This window comes from Myotis daubentonii, chromosome 5, assembly GCF_963259705.1.
Source record: "Myotis daubentonii chromosome 5, mMyoDau2.1, whole genome shotgun sequence".
Lineage (NCBI taxonomy): Eukaryota > Metazoa > Chordata > Mammalia > Chiroptera > Vespertilionidae > Myotis > Myotis daubentonii.
Genome location: NC_081844.1, coordinates 18,588,567 through 18,616,355, shown reverse-complemented (window position 1 = coordinate 18,616,355; position 27,789 = coordinate 18,588,567). Strand labels below are relative to the sequence as shown.

General features: G+C 50.3%; 1 protein-coding gene across 6 annotated transcripts; it reads left to right on the top strand.

Moving 5' to 3' along the window:
- The first annotated feature begins 27 nt into the window (after positions 1-27).
- Positions 28-27,742, top strand: MAU2 (MAU2 sister chromatid cohesion factor). 6 transcript variants are annotated; one of them, XM_059696090.1, is made up of 19 exons: positions 28-340; positions 7,973-7,990; positions 8,884-8,949; positions 10,591-10,686; positions 12,112-12,206; positions 15,079-15,106; positions 15,422-15,577; positions 16,684-16,830; positions 16,913-17,003; positions 18,316-18,419; positions 18,934-19,011; positions 19,292-19,357; positions 20,326-20,412; positions 21,013-21,062; positions 21,281-21,358; positions 21,539-21,650; positions 23,597-23,687; positions 24,541-24,681; positions 24,915-27,742. In XM_059696090.1, the coding sequence occupies exons 1-18, from the start codon at positions 65-67 to the stop codon at positions 24,672-24,674; spliced, it is 1,773 nt and encodes a 590-aa protein (XP_059552073.1). In that variant the 5' UTR covers positions 28-64; the 3' UTR covers positions 24,675-24,681; positions 24,915-27,742. The 6 variants fall into 6 exon arrangements, with proteins under 6 accessions (XP_059552073.1, XP_059552075.1, XP_059552076.1 ...); XM_059696089.1 differs by having other exon boundaries at positions 29-340; positions 20,326-20,409; positions 24,541-24,668; XM_059696088.1 differs by having other exon boundaries at positions 29-340; positions 24,541-24,668.
- Positions 27,743-27,789: the final 47 nt, after the last annotated feature.

The window sequence follows — 27,789 nt, the reverse complement described above, 5'->3', positions numbered from 1 at the left end:
GGCCCCGCCCCGTACGCCTGCTTCCGCCTCCCTGTGGTGACGGCTTGTTGTTGTGGAGGCCAAAATGGCGGCTCAGGCGGCGGCAGCGGCCCAGGCGGCCGCGGCCCAGGCGGCGCAGGCCGAAGCGGTCGAGTCATGGTACCTGGCACTTTTGGGCTTCGCCGAGCACTTCCGCACGTCCAGCCCGCCCAAGATCCGCCTGTGTGTGCACTGCCTGCAGGCGGTGTTCCCCTTCAAGCCGCCTCAGCGCATCGAGGCCCGCACGCACCTGCAGCTCGGCTCCGTGCTCTACCACCATACCAAGAACAGCGAACAGGCGCGCAGCCACCTGGAGAAAGCGGTGAGCGCGGGCCGAACCGCGAGGGAGGAGCGCGGGCTCCTTGCGGGGCCTGAACTGACGGGCTGCGACCACGGCAGGCGAGGGCCGCCCATATCGCTCCTCGGGGACCTGGGGTGCGACTTGCCCGCTGGGACGCAGGACCCCCTCAGCCGCCACCCTCGCGGGGGGCGTTATTTAACCTCTCAAGTGACAGACAGGGTCCCCAAATTCGTTAGGTTTTCCTGAGTAGACATGCTGGCGCCTTTGGAGACGTCCCCAGATTGCCGGGGAGTCCTGCAGCTTCCAGCTTCTCGGGGCTCAGCCCCAGCATCAGCCTGAGCGCGCCCTCCCGAAGCGGCTCGGGACAGTGCGGGGCCGAGGTGACAGGCCAGGCGTCCCTCGGGAATCTGATGTTTGGTCTCTCGGAAAACCCAGGGAAGCATTCTCTCCCGGGACCCGGAAGTCTGAGTAGTGTCTAGGGCAGTGGTTCTCAACCTTCCTAATGCCGCGACCCTTTCACACAGTTCCTCATGTGGTGGTGACCCCCAACCGTAAAATTATTTTCGTTGCTACTTCATCACTGTAATTTTGCTACTGTTATGAATCATGTAAATATCTGATATGCAGGATGTATTTTCATTGTTACAAATTGAACATAATTAAGGCATAGTGATTAATCACAAAAACAATATGTAATTATATGTGTGTTTTCCAATGGTCTTAGGCGACCCCTGTGAGAGGGTCGTTCGACCCCCAAAGGGGTCGCGACCCACAGGTTGAGAACCGCTGGTCTAGAGTGTATTGTGCCCCCATTAGTGTTGCGAGGAGTCATGGGTGGGAGGCAGAGGCCCAGAGCCTGGAATTAGTTGTTTGAAGTCCTAGAAGGGGGCGGACGGAGGTGGGTAGCGGGCTGGATTCTAGAACCAGTTTGCTCAGTGGTGGGGGTGGGGGAAGGGGCGCTCCTAGCTCTTGCCTTCTCTGTATGCACCTGGTGACTTCTCTTCCTCCCACCATCCCCTTCAGAGGGCAGGCCTCACCCCCCCCCCCCCCCATCTTTTTGTTGTTGTTAATCCTTGCCCGAGGATATTTTCCCCCTCGATTTTTAGAGAGAGTGGAAGAGGCGGGAGAGACACAAAGATGGGTTGCCTCCTGCACTCGCTGGACTGTGGCTGGGATGGAACCTGCAACCCAGGTATGTGCCCTTGATGGGGATTCCAACTCGTGACCCTTCCAGATGCAAGCTGAAGCTCTACTAACTGAGCCACACTGGCCAGGGTGATGCCCTCCCATCTTGACTCATGAGAGACCTTGGTGCCTCAAAGAATCTGGCTGTGACTTCATTTGCCATTTACTCTTTTATTTTGATTGAAGGAGAGACTTCTTGCCTGGTCAGTGTGGCTCAATGGTTGAGCATCGACCAGGAGGTCATGGATTGATTCCTGGTCAGGGCACATGCCGGGGTTGCGGGTTCAAACCCCAGTAGGGGGCGTGTAGGAGGCAGCTGATCAGGGATTCTCTCATCATTGATGTTTCTATCTCTCTCTCCCTCTCCCTTTCTCTCTGAAATCAATAAAATATATATATTTGTGGGGTTGTTTTTTTTTTAATATTTTATTGATTTTTTACAGAGAGGAAGGGAGAGAGAGAGAGAGTTAGAAACATCGATGAGAGAGAAACATCGATCAGCTGCCTCCTGCACATCCCCCACTGGGGAAGTGCCTGCAACCCAGGTACATGCCCTTGACCGGAATCGAACCTGGGACCCTTCAGTCCGCAGGCCGACGCTCTATCTGCTGAGCCAAACCGGCTTTGGCTATATATTTGTTTTTAAAAGGAGACTTCTTGCACAGAATCAACTTCGATTTTTAAAAATGTATTGATCTGAGGTAAATCTGAACCCACCAGTGGCAAAAGTAACAAGTTGCTTTTGGAGGATACCAGATCTTTGTTTTACTCAGTTGGTTGATCATAATCCCATGCATCAAAAGGTGGATGGTTTGATTCTCAGTCAGGGCACATGCCTGGGTTTCAGGCTTGATCTCCAAGAGGGGATCTCTCTCTTCTCTCAAATTAATAAAAACATGAAGAAGAAGAAAGAGTCGGAAGGGGACTTTAGTCCTTGCTTGATCAACTTCCTTGTTTCAAGAGCGAGGTGGTAAGGGCCCAGAGAGGTAAAGTGATTGGCCAAAGCCACATGTCAGGTTATTAACAAAGTTGGGTTCAAACCTCGGCTGAAGATCACCAGGTTCCATGCCAAGGCAATAAATTGTTACTGTTTTTGTGAAGTTCTATTCCCAGTTATTCGGCACTTAGTTATTCAGCTCACACCAGGTGCCAAGCTCCCTTCTAGGTGCTAGGGATCAGCAATAACTAAAACAGTGCCTGCCCACATAAGTTTATGTTTTAGTGAGGGAGACAAATACTGAATATGTAGTAAGAGGTTTGGCAGTAATGAAAGAATCATGAAAAATATGGGCCATGGAGAAAAGATGGAGTTGACAAGGAGCTTTTTTTTTAAATTGATATTTTTATAGAGAGAGAGAGACATCAATTTGTTATTCCACTTATTTATGTATTCGTTGGTTAATTCTTGTATGTGCCCTGACTGGGGATCAAACCCGCACCCTTGATGTATCGGACGACGCTCTAACCAACTGAGCTATCCGGCCAGGGCTAAGCCCTTATCCTTGTGAAGTGGTTTTCCTGGATTTTATAGAACCCTGAGTCTTGTGGGATCTTTCACAGAGACACGAGGTCCACTCTGTAGTTCACACTGACATTGTACCTGGAAATCCCTTTCTTTCTGCCAGTTGCATTCCCAGCTGAGAATTTGTTCAGGTTGCAATTAAAGTGCAGTTCTCCATGCTGTTTTTCTTCTGCAATTGTTTGTGATCTCCTTTTGTGTTGCATGCTTTTTAAAATTGTTATTCTTTATCAGTTGTTCATTTTTCCCAAATCAGGCAGCTATCAACTTTTATTCTTTCCTTTCCCAGACTCACACAATAAAGAATTCATAATATGGTCTCCTTTTATTTATTTAGTTTTAACTTTTATTGATTTTAGAGAGGAAGGGGGGGGAGAGAGAGAGAGAGAGAGAGAGAAACATTGATTTGTTCCATTTATTTATGCATTTATTGGATGATTCTTGTATGTGCTCAGACCAGGGATTGAACCCACAACCTAAAGACACTAACGAACTAACCTATCCAACCAGGGCCAGTATGTTCTCCTTTTATTTTATTTTTGTTAATTCCTACCCCAGGATATTTTCCCATTGATTTTTAGACAGAGTGAAGGGAGGGGTAGAAACAGAGAGAAACATTGATGTGAGAGCACAACATTGATCGGGTGCCTCCCGTATGCCCCTCACTAGGGACCAAGACCACAACCCAGGCATGTGCACTTGACAGAATTGAACGGCAACCTCCTGGTGCAAGGGATGACACCCAGCCAACTGATTCACACTGGCCCGTGCAGAAATCTCTTGACTAGAGAGTTTGCGAGGCTCTTTGCACTGTTTCTGTCAGATTGTGTTCCTTTACATTTCATTTTCACCATATTATCTTTCCTCTTGCTACACATTTATTCTTGTGTGAATGTTCAGTCTTCCTTATTTTCATACAAACAAACAGGTCCATTTCAGTAATTTGCACATTCCCCCCTTAACTTTCTTTTTATCACATTTCACTTTATCCCTTGGCCTGGCAAGTACATCATCATCTTAGACTTTCCTGATTTAAGAGCCACAGAGAAATAAATGGTATTCTGGAGTTTCTTATTTGCTATCCAGGCAGTCATTCTATATACAGTGGTTTCTCTGACTGCAGTATCCATGTCAAGGCTGTGTTTACATTCTCTTTGCTTTTGGAATAGAGCTGCTTTTTAGTGGTGATTTGCTCATCTGACTTAGAAAGCAGCTCCAAACTCTGCCGTCCAGACACTTGTTCATTCCGTTTCCAGGTTTAGCCTGACAGTCTCTGGTTTACCTTCCCAGCAAGTAATTAAATGCTTCCCTTCCTCTTTTTAAGGCCTGAAAGGGCTCAGTGGTGAGCCCTTCATCATCAGGCACAGCTAGAGCAGATGTTTCATTCTTCAGGATCATGACTGTGTCCTGCTAAGTTCCATGCCCCACTGACTGGGAGCAGAACCTTGTGCAGAAGCTGCATTTATAGAGCTTGGTGTTAGCCTTTTCATGCAAGGGTGATCTGTGCTTCCTCCTGTTTTCATTTTCATTTTTCTTCACTCTCACTCTCTGAGTCTCCTCTCACATCAGGATTTGAAATCTGTTTAGGAACCACCGCTTCAGTTTCACCAACTCGCCCCTTGCCTCCCTTCCAACCCCAATTCTTCTGGTTCCTGCCTGGGAATTACCATAGTATTTTTGATGCCTTCTACACGCCAGACCATGCATTCATGCTTCTTGGGACACTGTCTTATTGTATCCTCAACAAACCTACAAGGTGGAGACCACTTCCGACTTGCTGCTGACAGGGAGATGCTCGTAAACATGGTCACACAGCAGAAAGAGACAAGGCTGGCTCCTCAGTGTTGTGCTTCCATCCCAAAGGTGTTGCAGTTGATAACTGTTTCTATACATTTTAGTTATTAAAAACCTGATCTTTAAAAAAAAAATGTTACCTTGGTTTTGAGGTACAAAGAAGTCTTGGAATGCTCTCCGGCCCTGGATTAAATTCTCCGAGCACGATAAGTGTGCTGATCTGGCACTTCCACCTCTCAGGATGTATATTGGCCCTGCAGTGACCCTGCTTTCCCTGAGAACCCGAAGGTGGCCCCAGGGACTTCTGGGAGGGTTGTTCACATCCTGCCCTGTGCCTACAGGCTTCCCCACAGCTCAGGGCCATTCACTTTGTCTGCTTTCCCATCAGGAGAAACGAAACATAAAAGCTGTTTTTTAATGTTAAGGTTGCAACTTTGGGGAAGGTAGCAACCTTGGCACTTTATTTGTGAAATGCATATATTTCTGATGTCTGTATATTTCTGATTTGTGATTTTAGGTCACAAGTGTTAAAAAGAAACAAAAGCAAAGCCATTTGATTGGCGTCTGGCAGACAATCAATCTGAGGAAGCTACTGGCTTGCCCTGACACTGAGCCAGTTCTTTAGCTTCTCGCTTTGGTACTGGGTCATCGTAGGGGATGTCTCAAGGTGTCAGTGATGCTGATGCCTGGACACAACGCAGTAATGTTTGAAGGGAGCTGTCTGATGCCAGTGGGAGTTAGTATTTTAAATTCGTAAGTCTCAGCCCTGTGGCCATTTGCACATAAGGAAGCTCTCATTTCCTGGTGATGCTAGGTGAACTTGTCGTTCATGTGACAAATGTTTTCCAGGTACCTCCTGTGTGTTGACCTGTTCCAGGAACTGGGGACATAGCACCATGAGGAAGCACATCATAAGTCTTTATCTAACATCCCCCATTTGTGTATGTTTCAAGTGCCGGCCACAGCGCATGCATGAGAGCATGGAAGCAGGTTGTAGCCCTGGGACAGATGCTAAGGGCAACTAGGATCCATGTGGGTCCACACCTTTAATCCCGTCCTCTTGTGTGTGTCCATGTTCTCGTTATCCACTCTGTACTCTTCCTAGAGGGCTCCTCTTCAGCACAGAGGCCTTGCCTGAGGTAGACCTTGCACATGGAGACTGAGGTGCAGGACCACAGAATCTTAGGGTTGGGCCAGATCTCAACATGTCCCTAATCCAGCTCCTCAGTTACACAGTCTCCGTCACAGCATTCCATCCTTCCTCCCAATTGGTGGTCTTCAGGAGCTTCTGTTGCTGGACTGCCTTTCCCCCTGGGGAGGAGTGGCTTCTGTAGAAAGCAAGCCCCAACTTTCATGTTTACCACTTTATTTATTTATTTATTTTTCATGTTTACCACTTTATGATATCACACACATGTGGCTTGAGCTGGACCCATCCCCACTGTCCCTGTAGACAGCCTCCAGCTGAGGAACCCCATCTCTGGGACTGTACTCCTGGCAGCAGGCACTGGCCCTGCCTTCTGGGGACCCTGAGCCCCTGCTGACCCTGCTGCAGTGGGGCTTTGGGAGAGGACATTCGGGCTGGCTGCATAGTGCCTTTTGCTTGGGCTCTGCAAGCATATGTGTGCTTGTGTACATATGCGAGAGTCAGGAGCCCAGTGGCCCTGAGTGCTCTGTGTTCCTCTCCCACAGCTCCCTCTCCTGGCCCACCTGTGTCTTTCAGGCAGCTGGTCTGGGGTGCAGCTCCAAGTCTTTCCCAACCTCTTTCGTGACTTCCTCCTTCCCACTCACTCTTGCCCCAAAGGCATCTCCAGCCCCAAGGCTGTCTGCCAGGCTTTACTAGCACCTCCCTCTGCTCAGTTCCCAGCCAGCAGACCCTCTGGCTCCTCCTCCTCCCTCTGCATTCTCTTTGCTGCATCTAGGATCTCTCCGATCTCATTGGGTCAGGCTCCATAGATGACACCAGGGCATTCAGATCCACAATCACTGCTGCCAGTGAGTGGCACATACACCTTCCAGCCTTTTTACAGGCTCTTCTCTGCCAAGAGCACTTCCTACTCCCCTTTACCTGGGAATACACACACACACAGCCCCAGACATGCCCCCCACCTCCCTCACCCCATGCTGTTCTTTCACAGAGCATGGCAAGTCAGGGTCTTCTGTTCAGCCCCAGATTTGCCTTCCAGAACCTACCAGAACTCTGAGAACATTTGCGGGACAAGTGTCAGATGAATGCTTGAGTCCTAGATGGTCTGACAAACTGTGGTTAGTGGGTGGACGGTCCTGGCACCTAACTACCTCCTGTAGGAATGTGGAGCTCCAGGGCACAGCAGTCCCCAAGTGGGAGCATGTTATTGTCTGAACCATGTCCTGCATGTGTGCCAGCAAAGGGACTATGAGCCCAGGTCTCAGAATCATCTCTGCTACCCCTTGGCCAGGTCGCTGCCCTCACAAGTCCTTCCTGGAGCTCTCCTCCCTCCCCTCTAAGGCTAACTGCTCATCTCCAAGCATCTTTTAAATGCAACTTCTTCAATATGGATTGACACCCCCAGACTCGCTCTCCAGTTGTAATTGAATTCTCATGTTATGATTTGCTGTTGAGGAACTGCAGTGAGTGGCACGTAAGGACCCCTCTGCATTCCTTCCCCTTCTGAAGCATTGTGGCTCTAGAGCAGTGGTTCTCAACCTTCTGGCCCTTTAAATACAGTTCCTCATGTTGTGACCCCTAACCATAAAATTATTTTCGTTGCTACTTCATAACTAATTTTGCTACTGTCATGAATTGTAATGTAAATATCTGATATGCAGGATGGTCTTAGGCGACCCCTGTGAAAGGGTCGTTTGACCGCCAAAGGGGTCGCGACCCACAGGTTGAGAACCGCTACTCTAGTGGGAGGGGCTCTGAATCAGACTCACGTGCCTGGTGGGACAGGAAGCACTCTGTCAGTAAGGGAGAAAATGCTTGTTTCCCTCTTCCACAGGCATGCTGTGGTTGCTGGATGAGAAGGAAAATGAGCCTATAGGCCACCTTTCCACTTACCTGAGCACCTGTAGTCTTTGTGACAGGACAACCTGTATAAACCCCAAAGCCAGAGCTAGTGAGTATGTGCCACACATTTGGCTGAGAATTAATACTTTTTTTATTTCTCTTTCAGTGGTTGATATCACAGCAAGTATCCTTTTCTTTGTACTGTTTCCTTTAAGAAATGCTTTGTTTAATAAAAAGGATGTGTTATAAACTTGAATTCTCACTATGATATACCCATGGGTTTAGGTCTTGGAGAATCCCTGCTCAGCCGTATCTTTCCCTTCAGACCAGTGGCCTCACCATGGGTGCCATGGTCCTCTGCAAGCCTAGCATCTAGTTCAGATGGCGAACCTTTTGAGCTCGGCGTGTCAGCATTTTGAAAAACCCTAACTTAACTCTGGTGCCGTGTCACATATAGAAATTTTTTGATATTTGCAACCATAGTAAAACAAAGATTTATATTTTTGATGTTTTATATATTTAAATGCCATTTAACAAAGAAAAATCAACGAAAAAAATGAGTTCAGGTGTCTCCTCTGACACGCGTGTCATAAGTTCGCCATCACTGATCTAGTTCCACACCTAGGCAGCAGCAAGCTCAGGGATTGCTGGGGGAATACATGAACTTAGAGTTTCAGAGTAGGTGGGAACACACCTGACTGGCTAACCTCCCCAGTGTAAGAACCCCACACATTATTTTTTTTAACAATATTTATATTATATATATATATATATATATATATATATATATATATATATATATGTATGTATGTTACTGATATCAGAAAGGAAGGGAGAGGGAGAGAGAGATAGAAACATCAATGATGAGAGAATCATTGATCAGCTGCCTCCTGCACTCTCCCTACTGGGGATTGAGCCCACAACCTGGGCATGTGCCCTCGACAGGAATCGAACCTGTGACCCTTCAGTCCATAGGCTGATGCTCTCTCCACTGAGCCGAATTGGTTAGGGCACACATTATCTCTTTTAAACTGACCTTTTTGCAGCATCTGTACTTCCTTAACCAGATGTCACTAGATCCCACAGTTTGAAGATGTTAAATTTGAAGCAGCAAGTCTTTTGTCTGAATTGTACTGTCAAGAGGTAAGAGCCTATGGAGGTTTCTGAAAGTGGGGTCTCCCTGTAATGACGGCACAGTGGCAAATTGATGCTCTCAGGAGTGGACTGACTTCTCTTGGCTTTCTTATTTATTGTAATCATCACCCAAGGATATGTTTTTATTGACTTTAGAGAAGGGGGTGGGAAGAGAAACATTGATCTGTTGCCTCCTGTACACACCCAACAGGTGATTGAACTTGCAACCTGACCAGGAATCAAACCCGCAACCTTTGGTGTACGGGAAGATGCTCCAGCTAACAGTCACCTCACCGGGGCTTTTTGTTCTGTTTTTTTCTTCTGACTTCCTCCTGGCTTTTAATGCTTCCCCATTACTTTCCTACCTTGGTCGTTGTGGGTGATCACTTGCTCATGAGAGCCAACAGAATATTTTTCTAAGACTTCCAGAGACTTGGAAAACAGCCTTGTTCCTAGGCTGAAGATAATTGGTCCATATAGTTTATCTTCGTAATATGTTTCCTGATCTCAGGTGTAGCTGAAAATCGCCTTTCCCCACATCGAGCAACAGCCTGTGAGGCTCCCTGGGTAACCGGGAATGCATGCTTCACACCCCTGGCCCATCTCTTGTAGTATAAGAAAGACGGCAGTTGTCATCCAATTGACTGTTCAGGATTTTGAACTAAAGCTACTTTCAGTTTAGTTGAATGAGTTATTTTATAATCAGTGCAAAAACCTCCCAGCCAGTGAGTCCAATAAAATGTCTTTTTTTGCCCAGCTGGTATGGCTCAGTGGTTGAGCATCAATTCATGAACCAGGAGGTCATGGTTCAATTCCCAGTCAGGGCACATTCCCCATTTGCCAGCTTGATTCCCAGTAGGGCAGTGGTTCTCAACCTTCCTAATGCTGTGACCCTTTAATACAGTTCCTCATGTTGTGTGACCCCCCAATTTCATTGTTACAAATTGAACATGATTAAAGCATAGTGATTAATCACAAAAACAATATGTAATTATATATGTGTTTTCCGATGGTCTTAGGCGACCCCTGTGAAAGGGTTGTTTGACCCCCAAAGGGGTCGCGACCCACAGGTTGAGAACCGCTGCAGTAGGGAGTGTGCAGGGGGCAGCCAATCAATGATTCTCATCATTGATGTTTCTATCTCTTCTTCTCTCTCTCTCTGAAATAAATAAAAACATATTTTTAAAAAAATAAAATATCTTCCTCTTCTTGCTAATTTTGCGATTTCTTGGTGTCCTGGTGCATGGGATGACGCTCAACCAAGTGAGCCACACTGGCCAGGCTTTTCTTTTTTTAATTATTGATTTTTAGAGAAAGAAAGGGAGAGGGAGAGAAAGAGAGAAACATTGATGTGAGAGCACACTGATTGGCTGCCTCCTGCATACCTCCCACCAGAGATCAAGTCCATAACCCAGGCATATGCCCTGGACCAGAAATTGAACTGGCAACTCCTGGTGCATGGGATAATGCCCAGCCAATTGAGCCACACTGGCCAGGGCTCTTTTCTTCTTTTAATAAAGTAAATCAGAATCCCACAAATCCATTTGTGAGTATGAATGGGAGTGGTCTTCTGGCATCCCAGCATAAGGAATCCAGCTTGCCTGCCAGCTTATTTCTTTCCTTTCCCCAAATGTGACTGTTTCCTTTCAGAATTCCGTTGATGCAGCAAAGCCACTGTTGCGGAAAGCGATCCAGATATCGCAGCAGACCCCATACTGGCACTGCCGCCTGCTCTTCCAGCTTGCTGTGAGTACTTTGGGGCCTGGCCAAGACATGGGTGCTGAAATTGCACACCCACCTTCAGAACACACAGGCCTTCCTCAGGCTGCTGCACTGAGACAATGGGGACACAGGGATGGTCTTTTAGCCTGCTCACAAGTCCCTTTCAGCCTCTGACTTCAGCAGTATCCCCAGCACAGGTCTTTCATTTAGCATCAAGGGTGATTGCATTCCCCTCTCTTCTGGTGCTCCCTTTTGCCTGTATTCATTTAAATTTTGGAAGCATTTCTTGCCAGAAGCCCATCATGTTTTTTAAGAGCTGTGCTGAGATTCCAAGGGTCTGCCTGTTGGGCAATGAATGCCTGTTCGAGTTAAGCCTTTGCAGGGCTGCTGGGGCACAGCCTCATCTGGGCTCTACGTGGTCGTCCCTTCCCCCCCACAACCTCCCTTCAGCTCTCCAGACATAGTGGTGGCCTGGTCCCAGTGCTCTGAGATGCTTAGGTAGAGGGAGCTCTCTGGACTAGGTCTGCCTGGCTGTAGTGACTGGGCCTAAAGGCTCCCTGTGGGGGGTGCCTCTCTCTCCTGGGCACTGCCCACATTTCCCTCTCACTGCTGGCCTTTAGCCTTTCCTGTCCGTGACCCAGCCTGCCCTCTACACTGCCTCTTGCCTATCTTCCATGACACAGTTCCATCACCTGCCTGTGTGTGCAGGGTGTGGGCCCTCGGCTGGAATTGCGTTTTCTTCCCCCCCCCCCCACCCCCCCCATCCCATCCCCCAAGAGTCCCTCATCCCAGAAGGGCGTGGCTCAGGGTCCCTGCTGGAAAAGCTTGTCCAGCCAGCGCTCCTGAGCTCTTCCTCCCTGGCCTGCTGCTGTCCCACATAGCATTGTCTCCTTTAATCCTCCCATGTCTACTGTGCCCATTGGCACATAATATGTGGGCCAGGCAGTGAGACACCTGCCTCAGGTCACAGTTACAGGATGCTTCATGCACTTGGGAGCCCAAGCTCAGCTGAGGCCCCACAGGTGTCCCTTCCTTTTAGCTTAAGGCTTCTGGGTTTAAACTCCCGCAGACACTTGCCCCTGAAGTAGTTCTTCCTTGTTTGGGGTTCCTCTGGCTCCTCCCTAGTGACTGGCCCCTGAAGGTGACCTTTGAAGCACAGAGATATGCTCGTGTAGCCCTGGGGGTCTATGCCTGTGAATATTAATAGCTGGCTCTATGCACTATTAAATTTAGATGATGTACACACTGTAGGCAGAGTAGACTTCTGTACCTAAAGCAGTTAACATTGATGAGAGTATTTGGTTAATTTAACTCAAAACTGACACAGGCAATTTTGTTGACAAGTGGGGAGGTTCACTTTAACTTGCCAACAAAGCTTTAAGGTCAGATACTGGGTATTATAAAGCAAGAGATTCGGAAGCAAGGATTATTATTCTCTCTCCTTTTTAGCAACTGCACACACTTGAGAAGGACCTGGTGTCAGCCTGCGACCTCCTAGGTGTGGGAGCTGAATATGCACGGGTGGTGGGATCCGAGTACACACGGTAGGCACCCTCTCCCCACACTCCTCCCCTCTTACTTGGAAAGAGCTCAGCCATTTGATCCTGGCATTTCAGCATGAAACAGCAGTCATCTGCACACATAGTAAGAGATGTACAAATTAAAGCACCACAGAATGCCTTTTACTCCATCAATTCACCCTGTTAATTCATGAAGTTGGAGAGTTGATTGTGAGGGTGAGGGGCAGCTGGCATTCTCGGCGCAATTGGCATTTACACATATCTAGTATCTTGAAATAAAAAGTGCTTATACGATTTGTTGGGCCAATCCCCTTTTTGGTGCAGATATGAAAGTGATGCCTGCAGAGGGTGTAACTAGCATGCTTGTCAGCACCTACGGTAAGTAACTCCAGTGTCCCTCTGAGGATGCCCAAGAGCTTTTAGATGCACAACAACAGACACAGTAAGCTGAGTAAGCAGAAGTTTGTATAAAAGAAGGGTGGCTCAGTTGGTTGGAGCGTTGTCCCAAGCACTGAAAGGTGACAGGTTTGATTCCCAATCAGGGCAAATACCCAGTGGGTTTGATCCCTGGTTGAGGTTCGTGTGGGAGATAGCCAGTTGATGTTTCTTACCTCATTGTTTCTCTCTCAAATCAATTTTGTAAAAATTAAAAATAAATAAAAAAGGAAAATAGCCCTGACCCAAGTTCAGTTGGTTAGAGCGTTGTCCCAATATGCCAGGGTTGCAGGTTTGATCATCCGTCAGGGCATATATAAGAATCAACAAATGCATGCATAGTAAGTGGAACAGCAAATCAGTGTTTCTCCCTTCCTCTTTAAAATCAATCTCCATATTTATATATGAAAGGCTAATATACCAAGTGTCCCCTTGGGAGTTCGGCCTGGAGACTAGGAGTTTGATCGCTTGCTATGATGTGCGCTGACCACTAGGGGGTGATGTGGAACGAAGGAAGACCTCTATCGGCCCTGATCTCCTGCCAGACCTAGGGACCCTACCTGTGCACAAATTTTGTGCACTGGGCCTCTAGTTTAAGATAAAAAGGGAGACAAAGATTCATGTTACGCATGAAACTGCTTAAACCATCTGGAGACTTTTACCCTAGGGTTGGGTGTCAGGGTTAGAGGCCTTAGGAACTTCACTGTGTATCTCTGTGAAGGCCTCTAGTCTCTCTTTTTTTCCCCCAAAGAGAAAAATTCTGTGCACTTGACAGACTCCAGGCAGCAGTGCTCTTATTCTGTTGTGTGCTTTGAGGTTCTGGAAAGTTCTTTCTTACAGAGCTGAGCTTATCCCATGGAGTTCTTGGGACAGAATGGTCCCCAACTCTGTTCTCTGAGCTCTGGCTCATGTGTGGCCCATGTGGAGCCATTACAGCTTTCCATAGGCTGTCCTCATCCCTCAGCCACCCTGCCCAGAGATGGCAGCTGTTACACTCTCTGGCCTCACATTCCTGGCCCCCTTAATGTTGGCAGCTGCCACTGGGTCCATGGTGACACACTGCAGCGTACAGGGACCGCTAGACAGCAGGTGTCCCCACGAGTACACACATGAGTATCCCAGGCAGGCTCTGTGCCGTTGTGGATGGACGACTCAGGTGGCCTCCACCAGGGCACAGAGCCTGCGGGTCCCCTGGCCCAGAACCCTGACCATTGATGTAGGGCCTACATCAAGTGCTTCCTGTGTGACAACATGGGAACCTTGATGTGACATTCCAAGCCTTCTTTCAACAGTTGATCAGCTGGCAGATAGATTTAAACGAGTTCACACCTTGAAGTAACAATAGGGAAGAACTTGGTGGCCTGGAGTAAAAACATCTTGTGAGTGTGATCTCGCCACCTTAGTCTGCTCAGTTGTAAAACAGAGAACGCGCCCATTTGATGGAGTGTTGGCCACAGCACTTAGGGCTCTGCCAAGGCTGGTGGGACAGAGGCTGAGAGTGAATAAACGGGGCTGTGGGCTCTGAATGACCACAGCTGTTCCTGAGGCAGCAGCTGTCTCCCTGTTGTTTTGGCTGTTTCCTAAACTTTTTAGCATGCTCATTTTATTATTTTTGTTGACAACCATGCACACATATTTAGAAAATGCTGAAAGGTCTAAGAGAAACAATAGAAATTTAGCCTTGCTGACTCTTGTGAGTAAAGACAGTGGGTAGTGAGGCTGCTGACATGTCTGGAGCTCCCCAAGTTTCACCTCCTTAACACTCAGGAGAATCAGGGGGCTTGGCCGGTCACAGGTGAGGAAGGGGAAGTATGGAAGGGCCACAGTGAGACATGGCTTTGGGTTCAAACACCAAATCCTGCCCACTCTCCCCATACCCTATGCCAGTGATAGCGAACCTATGGCATGCGTGTCAGAGGTGACACATGAATTCATTTTTTTGGTTGATTTTTTTTGTTAAATGGCATTTAAATATATAAAATAAATATCAAAAATATAAATCTTTGTTTTACTATGGTTGCAAATATTAAAAAATTTCTATATGTGACACGGCACCAGAGTTAAGTTAGGGTTTTTCAAAATGCTGACACGCCGAGCTCAAAAGGTTCGCCATCACTGCCCTGTGCTGTCTACCAATGTTGTGTGAGCAAGAGTGAGATTGTGGCAAGCACACTGTCTTGTACCTTACCCCTCTGTGATTTCTGAGCATCTGTCTATTTATCCTTCTGGGCTTTTGAGCCATATGAGTGTCTAAATTTGGCCAAAAACATAAAGTAAGATTGAATAGAACAAAGTAGAGCATTCTGATAAATAAAACCAGCCTCATTGGGGGTCACTGGGGGCCCTGTCATCTGCTTAACCATCCCCTGAGCTTGCTTGTTGGTCCCTATGAATGTTGGGGTGGCAGGCATCCCAGGAGACACCTGGGCCTCACAGACTGACTCCCCTCTCTGTTTTCTAGGGCGCTGTTCCTGCTCAGCAAAGGGATGGTAAGTGAATGGGGTAGGTGTGGTGGACATGAGGCAGGGCTTCTGCTCACTGTGGTGCAGCCCTTTGGGCACCCAGACACTTAAACACTACAGGCAGCCACCAGAGTGAGGCCCCATGCACCAGAGGGGTTCAGAGGTGAAATTCAGGTTCCAGGTTGTGCGATTTGTGCTGAGGAAGGAACAGCCTAGGTATGGGTTCCAGCCCAGCCTTTTGCCTTCCCTGCATGGTTCCAGCAGTCCCCCAGTGGGTGGGCAAGCAGATGGTGGCCCTGTGCACTGGGAGGGCCCTCAGCACCCGTGCCCCTCCCTTCCCAGCTGCTGCTGATGGAGCGCAAGCTGCAGGAAGTCCATCCACTGCTGACCCTCTGTGGACAGATTGTCGAGAACTGGCAGGGAAATCCTATCCAGAAGGAATCTTTACGTGTCTTCTTCCTTGTGCTCCAGGTGACACACTACCTGGATGCAGGGCAGGTGCGTAGTGCCTCCCACAGTAGGGCTTCTGGGGAGCAGGTGGGCGATGGGATGGGCAGGGCTTGGGCTGAGATACCCACTCTGTTGTTGCCTCATGTCCCTCACCACAAAGTGCATCTCATTCAAGGTTTAGCTCCCCCACATACCCTGTTGTGCTCTGGCATGAGTCCTGTGCCCCTGAGGGCAGAGGGTACTCTGACAGTGGCCTGTCCTCGTGGTGGGAGCAGTCATGGCCTCACAATTCCATGATGATAAACTGAGGATTCTGGCAAGGTGCCTGACACATCAGGTACTAAAGCAGTGTCTGTCCACCCCCCAACCCCCCACCCCCCACCCCCAGCTGATGAGAACTTTGTGAGGTTCAAGTAGGGGATGACAGAATCACCTGCTTCCGAGAGTTGACTATAATCCCGTGTAGTTGAGGAGAGGCTGTGCCCCCTGTGGGTGAATATGCTCACCCTTTGGAGTATTGCCCCACCTATTCACCCCACCCTGTCCCACTGACTCACCACAGGCCTGGCCTCAAATCCTAGGAGGCTGCAGGTGGAGCCCCAGAAAACATCAGGTCTTTCATTGGTAAGGGACTGTCTCAGATTCCTCACCTATGCCTACATTTACCTGTTGGGCCAAGTGCTGCACTCAATACATAGAAACACAGAGCAGACTCATGGGGTGCTCTGGACATGTCCTATGGGGCCTTGGGACAGGGCTTCCCAGTGCCCAGTTCATATGAGGCACAGCCCCTGTAGGACTCCTGGGCCCAGGAAGCTACTTCTTGCCCCCAAGGATGACTACTAACTGCCCCAGCCCTATTGTGTTCTCTCAGGGTCACTGCAGGAAGTAGGAAACAGCTCATGCAGGGTCTTTGGACAGGCCTCTCCTGGTCCTTGGTGTTTGGACCCAGCACTGGGCGGTGGCTGAGCCTTAGTCCCACAGATGACCCTCTGACCCTGACCCCCACCCTGAGAGCCTGCTGACCCATTTGGGGGCAGGCTTCCTGCAGGTGGTGGGTGTGGCGGGAGCTCCTGGGAAGAAGGGACTGGTGAGCTGGCACCTATTGGGAGCAGACAGGTACTCAGGTGTGCAGTACCGCCCACCCACTGCAGGTGAAGAGTGTGAAGCCATGCCTGAAGCAGCTGCAACAGTGCATTCAGACCATCTCCACTCTGCATGACGATGAGATTTTGCCCAGCAACCCCGCTGACCTCTTCCACTGGCTGCCCAAGGAGCACATGTGTGTGCTTGTCTACTTGGTGAGTCCCCAGGGCCAAGGCCAGGGACCAGGTGGGTGAGGAGAGGACCCTACTGACCACCACCATCTGGTCTTGTCGCCAGGTGACTGTGATGCACTCCATGCAGGCTGGCTACCTGGAGAAGGCGCAGAAATACACAGACAAGGCACTCATGCAGCTGGAGAAGCTCAAGAGTACGTTGGGCTGGGTGGGTCACATGGCCATTGTGCCGCTTGGTCTGTGGCCTGGCCACTGCCTCATGCTGGGCCTGAGAACCCTGTAGAACCGCAGTGCCAAGCAGTCTCCATGAGTTCCATGGGTCTTGTTACTCTAATTGGCAGATGAGAGTGACGGGTCAGGACAGAGCAGGCGGGCCCAGGCTTGACCTTTTATCCTTGGCTAAGGGTCTTGTGCCATCCCATCCTGTCCACCCCACTACACAAGACAGCTGTGATAGTTAGCTGATCCCACCCGAGCCTGCCGAGACAACGGTGCTCCATTGAAATGGGGTCTGCTGTTACCCGTGTTGTGACATGGACTGTGCTCAGCGTGAGGCTGGGATCTGAATTTGGCTCTTGCTGACAGCAGATGGCCTAGAGGTTGTGGGTTCTTCCTGGATGCTTGACTAATCTATCCTGTGGGACCAGGGACCTTTGACTAGCAGGAACCCAGAGCTCTGACTCAGTGTCCCCATTTAACCTGCTCACCCAGTCTCTGTACCCTTTGTCAGCGCTGCTGGAGGAGAAGCCGTTAGCCAAAGATACAAAGCCCTCAGGGATCATAGTTCATTCCCTCTGGCCAAGTTGGGGAAGGTCTCCGCTGTCTAGTTCCAACGCGAGGACAGCCACTTGGGGCAGCCAGGAATCAGGTCTCTCTGCTGCTGCCTGAGGTGGTCACACAGTATCATTCTCCTGGGCAGCGTCAACCCACTGTGTCTGGAGTGTTCTTGAGCACCCAACTGGGTTGTGGTGGGTCAGAGTGGAAAACAAGTCCCTCCAGGGATTTCTTACTCTTAGAAAACTCTAGTCACCAGAAACTGCTATGAGCCCATCTCCTCCCCCACCTGAACAGGTCGTTAAACCCAGCACTCTAGGGTGCAGTGGGCATGAATAAAGTGACAGGCTAGGGCAGTGATGGCGAACCTTTTGAGCTCGGCGTGTCAGCATTTTGAAAAACCCTAACTTAACTCTGTTGCCGTGTCACATATAGAAATTTTTTGGTATTTGCAACCATAGTAAAACAGATTTATATTTTTGATATTTATTTTATATATTTAAATGCCATTTAACAAAGAAAAATCAACCAAAAAAATGAGTTCGTGTGTCACCTCTGACACATTTGTCATAGTTTCGCCATCACTGGGCTAGGTGTTGGCGTGGTACCCAGCAGAAGAAGTAGGCTCAGACCTGGTAGCCAACGGGTCAGTATGGTGGGAGGTTGGACCAGGGGTCAGCTTCTCAGCTTCTCTAGCTGCATCCTGAGTGTTCATCCCGTTCTCACCTCCAGTGCTCGACTGCAGCCCCATCCTATCCTCCTTCCAAGTGATCCTGCTTGAGCACATCATCATGTGCAGGCTTGTCACAGGACATAAGGCCACCGCACTTCAGGAGGTGAGGCTGCTGGGGAGGGGAGGGCGGGGAAGGTGGTTGGAGTTGCCGAATTCCAGAAGTTACCACAGGAGAATGTACATTTGCCCGTGCACATCAGCAGGGCATTTGTCTGTGTCAATTCACTATAACTTGGCAGTTGGTGACCCTACATGGGCACAATTGATCAGACATCTGGTACAGAAATCAGTGGCCCTTTCCCTAAAAGCTGGGCAATTTCTAGACGTGCCCAAGGAAGATGGAGCTCTCCTTGCTGCATGTAACTCCTACTTACCAACTTCTTGAGAGGGCACAGGCCCTTGAGCAGGGCAAAGGTGCTGACAACCGAGACAGGTTGGAAATGGGGGAGAAGGCAGGTCACAGGCAAGGATCACTGTCTTCAAGGAGGTTAGGGCTGCCCTTTGCCCCACAGTGGACACACCCACCAGAACTTTATACCCCAGGTGAGGGCAAGCAGGATGCGGGCACTGGGTCCCAGGTTACAGGTCCTGTGACGTTGGGCGTGTTCTCTCGGCAGATCTCACAGGTCTGCCAGTTGTGCCAACAGTCACCCCGGCTCTTCTCCAATCACGCTGCACAGCTGCACACGCTTCTGGTGAGTATGCAGGACTGCCTGCCCTAGCCCCATTGCAGTGAGTAACCCCATGACAATCACCCCAGTGGACTTCATTCTATCAGACACCTTAAGTCCAAGTTGACTTAGGTCCCAGGAGAAGGGAGTAACCCAGCATGCTGTCTCTTTCTGCCCCCTCACCAGGGCAAAAGCTCAGGTGTACCTGGCTCATAAGTCACTGGTCAGGCTCGTCTCTGTGTAGCTGTACGGCCCTGGGCAAGTGGCAAGGCCTCAAGTCCTCAGTGCCTCCTTCTTCCTGCAGGGCCTGTACTGTGTCTCCGTCAACTGCATGGACAACGCAGAAGCCCAATTCACCACAGCCCTGCGGGTAAGGTGCTGGCCTTCACTGCATGGGGCAGGCAGTGCTTCTTAGTAATGAGTCAGGTATGGGCTGTGATGAGGACAACAGCTGCAGAGTCCACCTGCTGCTGCCAGGTTGGAAGCTTCACTAGGGCTAGTGCCACATCATCGTGGAGTCAACAGCCCAGTGGCAGATCTCAGCTCTGCCCACCTTGCTCCAGGACCAGACAGGCACATCCTCACTGCTGCTGCTGCTCTGCCTGTGTGTCCCATGGAATCCCCCATTAGCCAAGAGGGAATGGCAGGGAAGTGGTGCAATCAGAACTCAGACCCAACCCCCTTGACCCCAAACAGAGCTCTTTGTGTGGTCCTACAACAACCTAACCAGAGCACTTCCTGCAGGTGGGATTTGCACTTCCCCTGCACCCTCAACCTTTTGCACACTGTGCTTGCTCAACCCCACTGGGGATCAGGGCCTGGGTGATACTTGGGCCTCTCATATCGATCCCTATCTTGGCCATTCTCGGTTCCCAAGAACTGGGGACAGTGGTCTATCCACCACTGGCCATTTGTAGCATCTCTGGCCTCTTTGCTGGTGGGGGCCTTTCCAGGACCAACATGTACCTCTGTTGTATCTGTGCTCACAGTGTCTGAGGGTCACCATGGTTTGGAGGCAGTGGCTGCCTGGGTCTCAGTCCTGAGAAACAAGCAGAAAATGGACCAAAATGTAGTGTATTCTGAGGACAGGATCAGTGCAGTTAGTTTCCTACATTTCTCATAACACAGATGATGGTTTTATAACCAAAAGAACTAACAGCTGTACTGTTCTTGGGTTTAGGAGGCAGGTGTGTATGTGTGTGTGTGGGGGGGGGGGGGGTCGCAGAAGGGTGTCTGAATTGAAGAGAATGGGAGGTTCCCCAGTAGCCACCAGGAAGTGTTTGGGTAGCTCCCATGCCATGAGCAGCCAACCTCTAATGCCTTGTGTCCCCATTTCAGCTCACCAATCACCAGGAGCTATGGGCCTTCATTGTAACCAACCTGGCGAGTGTGTATATACGGGAAGGAAATAGACACCAAGAGGTAGTAGGTGACATGCTTCATGTTTGGTATCCTTTCTTTCAACTCTTACTCAGGGGCTAGGGTGGGAGGTGTCCTGGGCACCAGCCATCTCAGCAGCCCCAGCGTATCTATCCTTAGAGTGTAGTGTGGCTGAGGGAGGCCACATCTGGGGGAGAAACAATCCCTGGCTAAGTAACACTTCTCCCTGCTGAAAACAAGCCAAGCTTTGTTAAATCTCCCAGAACACATTTAGTTTCTTCTTTGCTGAGCTTTCTGTTGTAGAATCACAGTGAGACATCTTGGACCATGCACTGTGACCCCCTCACCTGGCATAGGGCAGGGTAGGCGGAGGGTGCAAGGACCCTGCACCAGACCCTTCACACTGGAGGCTGATTCCCATGGGGGTGTGAGGAAGTGAGCAACCCATACAGTGTCTTATAGTTCCTTCACCTGCTCTAGATCCTGCCCCTCTACCAGCAGGTTGCCCAGGCGTGGGATTCAGGATGAGGACTCAACGCTATCAGGAAGTTGCAGGCAGCCCTGATCAATTTACTAGCATAGTTGGGGCCAAACTCTCTCACATTTAGAAATGCAAAGTGATCCAAACTGACATTTCCTTTGCAGTTATACAGCTTGTTGGAGAGGATCAACCCAGACCACAGCTTCCCTGTCAGGTACATGGCCCCACACTGAAGTCCTTACTTTACCATTGCCTGTCTTATGTATTTTCTGCTCTCTGGGGTAGTGTCACCACCTATGGGGCCCCTGGCTGCCCTGTTACTCCCAATACCTTGCACCATCACTTCTACCACCATCACCCACTCCCCTTTTGTAAGCCTGCTATATTTACAAAAACCCCACCAAATTATGACACTTCACTCTCCCCCCGCAGCTCTCACTGCCTTCGAGCAGCGGCTTTCTACGTGCGTGGGCTCTTCTCCTTCTTCCAGGGACGCTACAATGAGGCCAAGTGAGTGCTATTGAGGGCGGGCAGCCAGGGCTGGCCCTCTAGGTGGTCTTCTCCCTGACAGCGTATGCTCAGCCCCTGGGCCCCAGCCAGGCGGGTTCTGCTCAGGGCTGAGAGGCTGCTGCTGCCTCTTTCTCCCCCAGAGCCATTTCAGTGGGGCCTCAGTCTGTTCCCCTCATGTAGGCGATTTCTGCGAGAAACTCTGAAGATGTCCAATGCAGAGGACTTGAACCGGCTCACAGCCTGCTCTCTGGTGCTTTTGGGCCACATTTTCTACGTGTTGGGGAACCACAGGGTGAGTGCCCAGGCCAGGCTGAGGGACAGGGCCAGCATGGTACTTGGGGGGTCACCATCAAGCAGTGCTTTGCATCCTGTGCCCCTCGATTATCTTGTCTCAGTGACACCCTTCCCCCAGCCCTCTGCTTCATGAGGCTTGGCAAGGGCAGAGGTGCTCTGGCTCACACAGCCTGGGGGACAGGCCCGGGGAACTTTGGGTCCCTGGAGGGTAGGCCTACGGGGCAGACAGACCCAGGGCTTGGTTGGGGCTTCCTGGAGCTGGGAGGGCTGAGGCAGTTTCCCCTTTGTGTATGTTAATTCCTGGGGTGGAGAGTGTCCTCATAGTCAGAATCCCTTGGGTTCTGTTTCTGCCCAGCACACATGGTGTCCTCAGGTCTCCTGTTTCCACTCTCACCTAGAGTGGCCCCTGGGTCTGGTTCTGGTGGGATTGGCACTCCCGGTCTCCTCATCAGTTGTGCATCTTCGCCTGCTCTCACCCATTGACCTCACAGACCTTTAATTTTTTAACAAAAGCATTTGTCCATATTACAAAATATGACATGTTTGTCATAGAAGCTCTGAGAAGCAAAGTTGGAAATCATAGCATGACCTCTGTCTTCTGGCTTTTTTCATTGCTCGCCCCTGCCCACCCATAGGTTTTGTTTCTCAGGATGTTTTATAGTTTTACATCTTGTCTTTCCCTACACCACTGTATTAGAGCTTTTTTAACAGCAGCAAGAATTTTGAAGCAGCATCTACTCCATAATTTAGCCAACCTCACTTGAGCTGTTTTCACAAGACAGGTGACACAGGTCAGGTGTCTTGACCTTTAAAGTTTCATCTGACCAAACCCCGGAGCTCCCTAAAAACTAGCTTTTTAATTTTTACTTTTTATTTTATTTTATTTTTATTTATTTTATTTTATTCCAGAGAGGAAGGGAGAGGGAGAAAGAGAAACATCAATGATGAGAGAAAATCATTGATCAGCTGCCTCCTGCATGCCCCCTACTGGGAATCAAGCCCACAATCCAGGCATGTGCCCTTGACTGGAATTGAACCCGGGACCTTTCAGTCCACAGGCCAACGCTCTATCCACTGAGCCAAATCAGCTAGGGCAAAAATTAGCTTTTTAAATGAGCCTGGCTGGTCCCCCTCCCCACAACTGTGTGATAAGTGTTTGCCAAGGCTAACTGGCCCTGCTGCTCAGGTACTGATGGCCATGGCTGGGGATGTTACCACCCCCAAGGAAAAAGGATGACCTCTGGGTTCTTCCTTCTGAGTGCAGCTCTGCTTCTTCTTTAACATTCTGTCACCCTGCCCCTCAGCCTTTAAGCACAGTGAGGACAGTGACCTGTGTGTGTGTCTAGGGCAGCCGTGGGCAAACTACGGCCCGTGGGCCGGATCCGGCCCGTTCGGCTGTTCTATCCGGCCCATGGAGCCGAAAGAGCGGAGGGTTCTCTTGCTCTCCCCTCCGCTCCTTCACCAGCAGCAGTGTTAACATGGCAACGTCGGGAAACACGGCCGCAGCTCCTTCTTCTGAGTCCAGTTTAAGAACCCATTGTGGTCCTCGAGTCAAAAAGTTTGCCCACCCCTGGTCTAGGGGAAGCATGAAGCCCCACTGAGTACAGGCTGTGTGCCTGTGTCTCAGTGTGGTAGCTTTGATGACCTCATGTCCAGATGGGGAAATGAAGGTCACAGCCTCAAACTGCAGATCCAGGTTTAGAACCAAACCTTCCTGGCTCTCATCTATTTATAAATCTCCAGAAGCCACCTTGAGCAGGGAAAGGTGGGCAAGGCAGCTCTTTAGCTGCATCTCTGGTTCATGTTTTGAATGATCTTGGGCTCTGAAGTAGAAGTAGGAGTGTGCCAGGCAGCAGGAGGAGGGCATAGCCTGGGCTGGGTTTGACAGGTGGGCCTGAGCTGTCCCTGCGCCTCCCCCACTCCCTGGCTGCTCTTGGTCCACAGGAGAGTAACAACATGGTGGTGCCCGCCATGCAGCTGGCCAGCAAGATCCCGGACATGTCAGTTCAGTTGTGGTCATCAGCCCTGCTGAGAGGTGAGTATGGCAGCTGGCTCTTCCCAGAGATCAGAGATGCTGAGTAAGCCCTGCTTGGCCTTTGCTCAGACTGGCCTCTACATGCCCCAGCCCAAGTTCTAGCATTCCCAGGTTCTCAGGAGGCCATTTGAGGGCAGTGGTCACTGGACTCAGTCATGGCATCAGCTCAAAGTAGGACCTGTGAGGCTGATTCTTGGCATCTGGGTGAAGACTTGGACTGTGAGCCCTTGTGCTTATCCTTGTCCCATTGGCGGGACTGGCTGGGATGCTCTGGGTGCAGGGCGGGGGCTCAGCAGGTGGCTGCTCCCCTATTTACAGAGACTTGCCCTAGGCCCTGAGGAGGAGGCAGTGGATTTTGTGGACTTGTTCAGTTCTCCTGCCTCAGAAGTGGGTGTTGGGTGCCCTGCTCTAGCCAACTCCTGTTTGCAGAGGGACCTTCGTTGCCCAACCAGCCTCTGCGTGGGCCCCACTGATCACCCATGTTAAGGACATGGCACAGAAACTCAGGAGGGCATTGCAAGGGCTGCTGGCAGGTGGATTTCACTGACCCCAAGACAGGGCTCGAGGCCGGTGATTTGCCAGGTGCACAGGAACCCAATGGTGGAGCCAGGGTGTTGTTTTTTTTGCCTCCCGCACGTGCTCCAGCCAGGGCCAGGGAATGAACCTGCAACCCAGGTATGTTCCCTTGACCGGGAATCAAACCTGTGACCCTTTGGTGTGTGGACCGGTGCTCTAACCACTTAGCACTACCAGCCAGAGCTGGAGCCTGGGTTTGCCCTTAGGGTTCCACCTATACCCAAGGGGAGGGCCGTGGGGTTGGTGGCAGGCTCACCCATGTGTGTCTTACCCTCAGACCTGAACAAGGCCTGTGGGAATGCCATGGATGCCCATGAAGCCGCCCAAATGCACCAGAACTTCTCTCAGCAGCTGCTCCAGGACCACATCGAGGCCTGCAGCCTCCCCGAGCATAACCTTATCACGGTATAGGCACGAGGTGTGGGAAGACAGAATGGGGGTGGTGGTTGGCTCCTCGGGGCTGGCTTACCTTGCATGCAGCCCTTCAGGGTGTGGGGCAACTTCCTGAAGAGGAAGTATATGCTTGGCTGCCATCTCCAGCAATTCCTAACTGAGCCTCGTCTCAGGAGCCCCGTGGATGTGGGAAACGGGACTAGTCACCCACGCAGGTGATTCAGAAGGACTTCACTTGTGTGTTCTCTCTTCCTGCAGTGGACAGATGGCCCGCCGCCTGTGCAGTTCCAAGCTCAGAATGGACCCAACACCAGCCTGGCCAGCCTCCTTTGAGACCCCTGGAGGGGACCACCCAGCTTCTCAAGGCCTCCGTGGGGCCTAGTGTGTCCCTGACTTCCACACAGACAGCACTCGCGCTTTCCTCTGAGGCGTGCTGGCATGGTGTCCCCAGGCTTCTTTCCCAGAGCTTCCAAGTCCCCGGGGAGTGTGCAGGGCCAATTCCCACCCTCCCAGGAAGGGCTGGCCAGCTTTACCGCTGTGAATCAGGACCCCGGTGCTGAGGCTTGCAGGTGGAACGTTGGAGCCAATTTTTCAGAGCCATCTTTTCAAGTGGACTTGAACTGCCAGTCCTACTACAAGTTACACTTTCCTGGGACTGTATCTGGATGGGGAGTGCCAGGCTGGGCAGCACCACTGGGGCATTGCCACGTGACTTCCATTGCCTGAACTTCTGTGCCAGGCTGGAGTGTTTCCTCTGCTCTCACAGCAGCTTCCAGAGCTTAGAGGCAAGATGCCAATTTCTGGCCAAAAATTGAAAGGAAGAAGTGAGGATGCACATCAGGGACAAAAATGCATGTCCTGCTACAACACTTTTCCCAGCTTGCCTTTCTCTCCAGCGTCCATCCTTCTGACAACTAGTGCCTCTGGTCAGGGGACCCATGAACTCGCCTTCCAAACATCTGTACCTTGACTGGATCACTGTCTGGCCATGGGGGTGCACATGCTGTAAACATGGGTGTGCATGTGTGTGTGCATGTGCAGTAGATTCAGGTTTGTGTGTGTGTGTGTGTGTGTGTGTGTGTGTGTGCGCGCGCGCATATGTGCACATGCATGTGTGTTGATTCTCAGAGCTGGAGCTGGAGCTGAGACTCCTGTGTTTGCACCAGCTGCCTTCCCCCATCAGTGTCTGTATTGTGGGGTAGGAAGCAGGGGAAAGGGGAGAGGACCCTCCTCAGTCCAACTCGGGGTGCTGAACGAAGGCAGCTCTGTGGCCTCGTCTGCAGAGGATATTTGCAGATGTCTGGAGCCCAGCCAACTTGGCCCTTGGGAAGGAGGACTACCTACCGTGGGTCTCGGCACAGCATTGAAACCTCTTCCCAAGCTGGACCCCCCCCCCCCCCCCCAGGAATTTCTGCCAGGCTCAGACAGTGTGCTTGATTCTGTGCTCCTCTTGGATACTCTAGGAGGTGCCCCAGTGATGATGGTGGGATTGGGGGCAATCAAGGCAGCCTCCCCCTCCAACTTCTGGCACCTGGGGGCAGCTCCCCACTGAGGGGTGGTGAGTGGTCTTGCTGGTCAGGGTGGCTTGTTGGTTTGTGTCTCATTACCCTTGCACTGTGAAGGCTGCTTCTCGAAGCCTCTGTCTGTGATGGAAGGAACGTTAGGATATGGGATTACTCAGGTAGCTACTTGGGCCCTGAGCCTGGGTGTGCCTTAGCCACAAGCAGGACTGTTAGCAGATCACCCTGCACTGGGCCACTGCCCTCACCAGGCCTGTGACAGGGCCCTGCTGCCCACTTGGGGGCCAGTGACAGGCATGCAAGTGAGTCACCAGTTAGAGGGACAGGCTTTCCAGGGCTTGTCCCAAGAGGACCTACCATCCCCGTGTTGCCCAGGAGAACCTGGGTGTTCAGGGCTGCTCCCTCTGCTGACACCCCTGAGTGTGTGAGGCCTGTGGAGGAGGGTGTAAGCCCAGTCATAAGCTGTCCCCATTCTGTCTTCCTCCTCCATCAGGGGCCTTCCCCTCCACTCAAGGGATGGAGCCCCCATCTCGCCATAAGCTGCGCCTACCAGCCTGGATCCCACACTGTCTAACTTCTCTGTATCCACATTAGTTCAATTGTTGCACATGTTTGTCTCTGTGTATTTATTTAAGCCTTTCTTTGCTTCTAGGGCATTTTGTATGTAGAACAATTTAAATAAGAACCTCAAAACTTAATGTCTGTTCCGATGTTAAAGTGCTTTTAGTGACCACTCTGTTATCTATATGTGTGTGTAAAGTTAAGGATAAGTTCTTAAGTTTACAATGAAAAATTCAGTACTCAACATTTAATATTCCACTTAGCTTTATGGGAGCCAAACCGTGTGTATGGTTTTGAACCTCCCTTTAATGCAGCATCTACCAATAACATCAAGCTGTCGTACATACCTTTCTGTGAGTCCACATTGAGTGTCTCAGTTTCTCAATCATAAGAATTTAAGACAGGTAGCAAGTGAGCCACCAGAGAGATGTTGCATAAGTGTCATATAGCTAAATGTTTGAAAAAATAAGATAAAAATTCCAAACTCTTGGGCGCACAGTAATAGCAGGATTTCGTTGGCAGGTCAATTGCTAAAAATTGGTCAGACCCTCATGTGCTCTCCCCACCTCCTCCTGTTAATAGAAGTGGCCCTGGGCTTGTTGGTCTGGGGTGCTAGTCCTGGAGGTGCTCCCAGGTTCCCTCGAAAACAGCTGCCTCCTGCAGGTGGCCACAGGCATGGTGAGGGTCCTCTCCCTGGGGTAAATACTCCCTATCCCACTGACTGAGAGCACAATTGAGTAAGGGCTGCCTGGCACAGTGGATATGCTTGTGGTTGCATTGTTTGTTTTGTTAAAGGGTTTTTAATAAGTATGTTTGGCATAATATCTTTTTAACGGGTTTGTAATATGGTTTTAGCAGCCTGTAACTTCACTGGTGCTTTTAATCAGGAAAACAAATCTATAAATGCAAAACATTGTTTAAAAGACGTAACTATACAATATAGCTTCTTGTTTGTGGATTTCTTTTTCTTTGTATTCAAAGTAAAATCACTTGCAGTAGCTATCACTCACTGTGTCCTTGTCCTGCCTTCTGCCCTAATCCTGCACCACCGG

Bases quoted from the DNA above. Each gene is read 5' to 3' on its own strand.
- MAU2 (XM_059696088.1), top strand. From the start codon at position 65: ATGGCGGCTCAGGCGGCGGCAGCGGCCCAGGCGGCCGCGGCCCAGGCG. The intron at 18,420-18,933 runs GTGAGGCTGCTG...TTCTCTCGGCAG, and splicing joins AGGCCACCGCACTTCAGGAG to ATCTCACAGGTCTGCCAGTT. The intron at 23,688-24,540 runs GTGAGTATGGCA...TCTTACCCTCAG, and splicing joins GTCATCAGCCCTGCTGAGAG to ACCTGAACAAGGCCTGTGGG.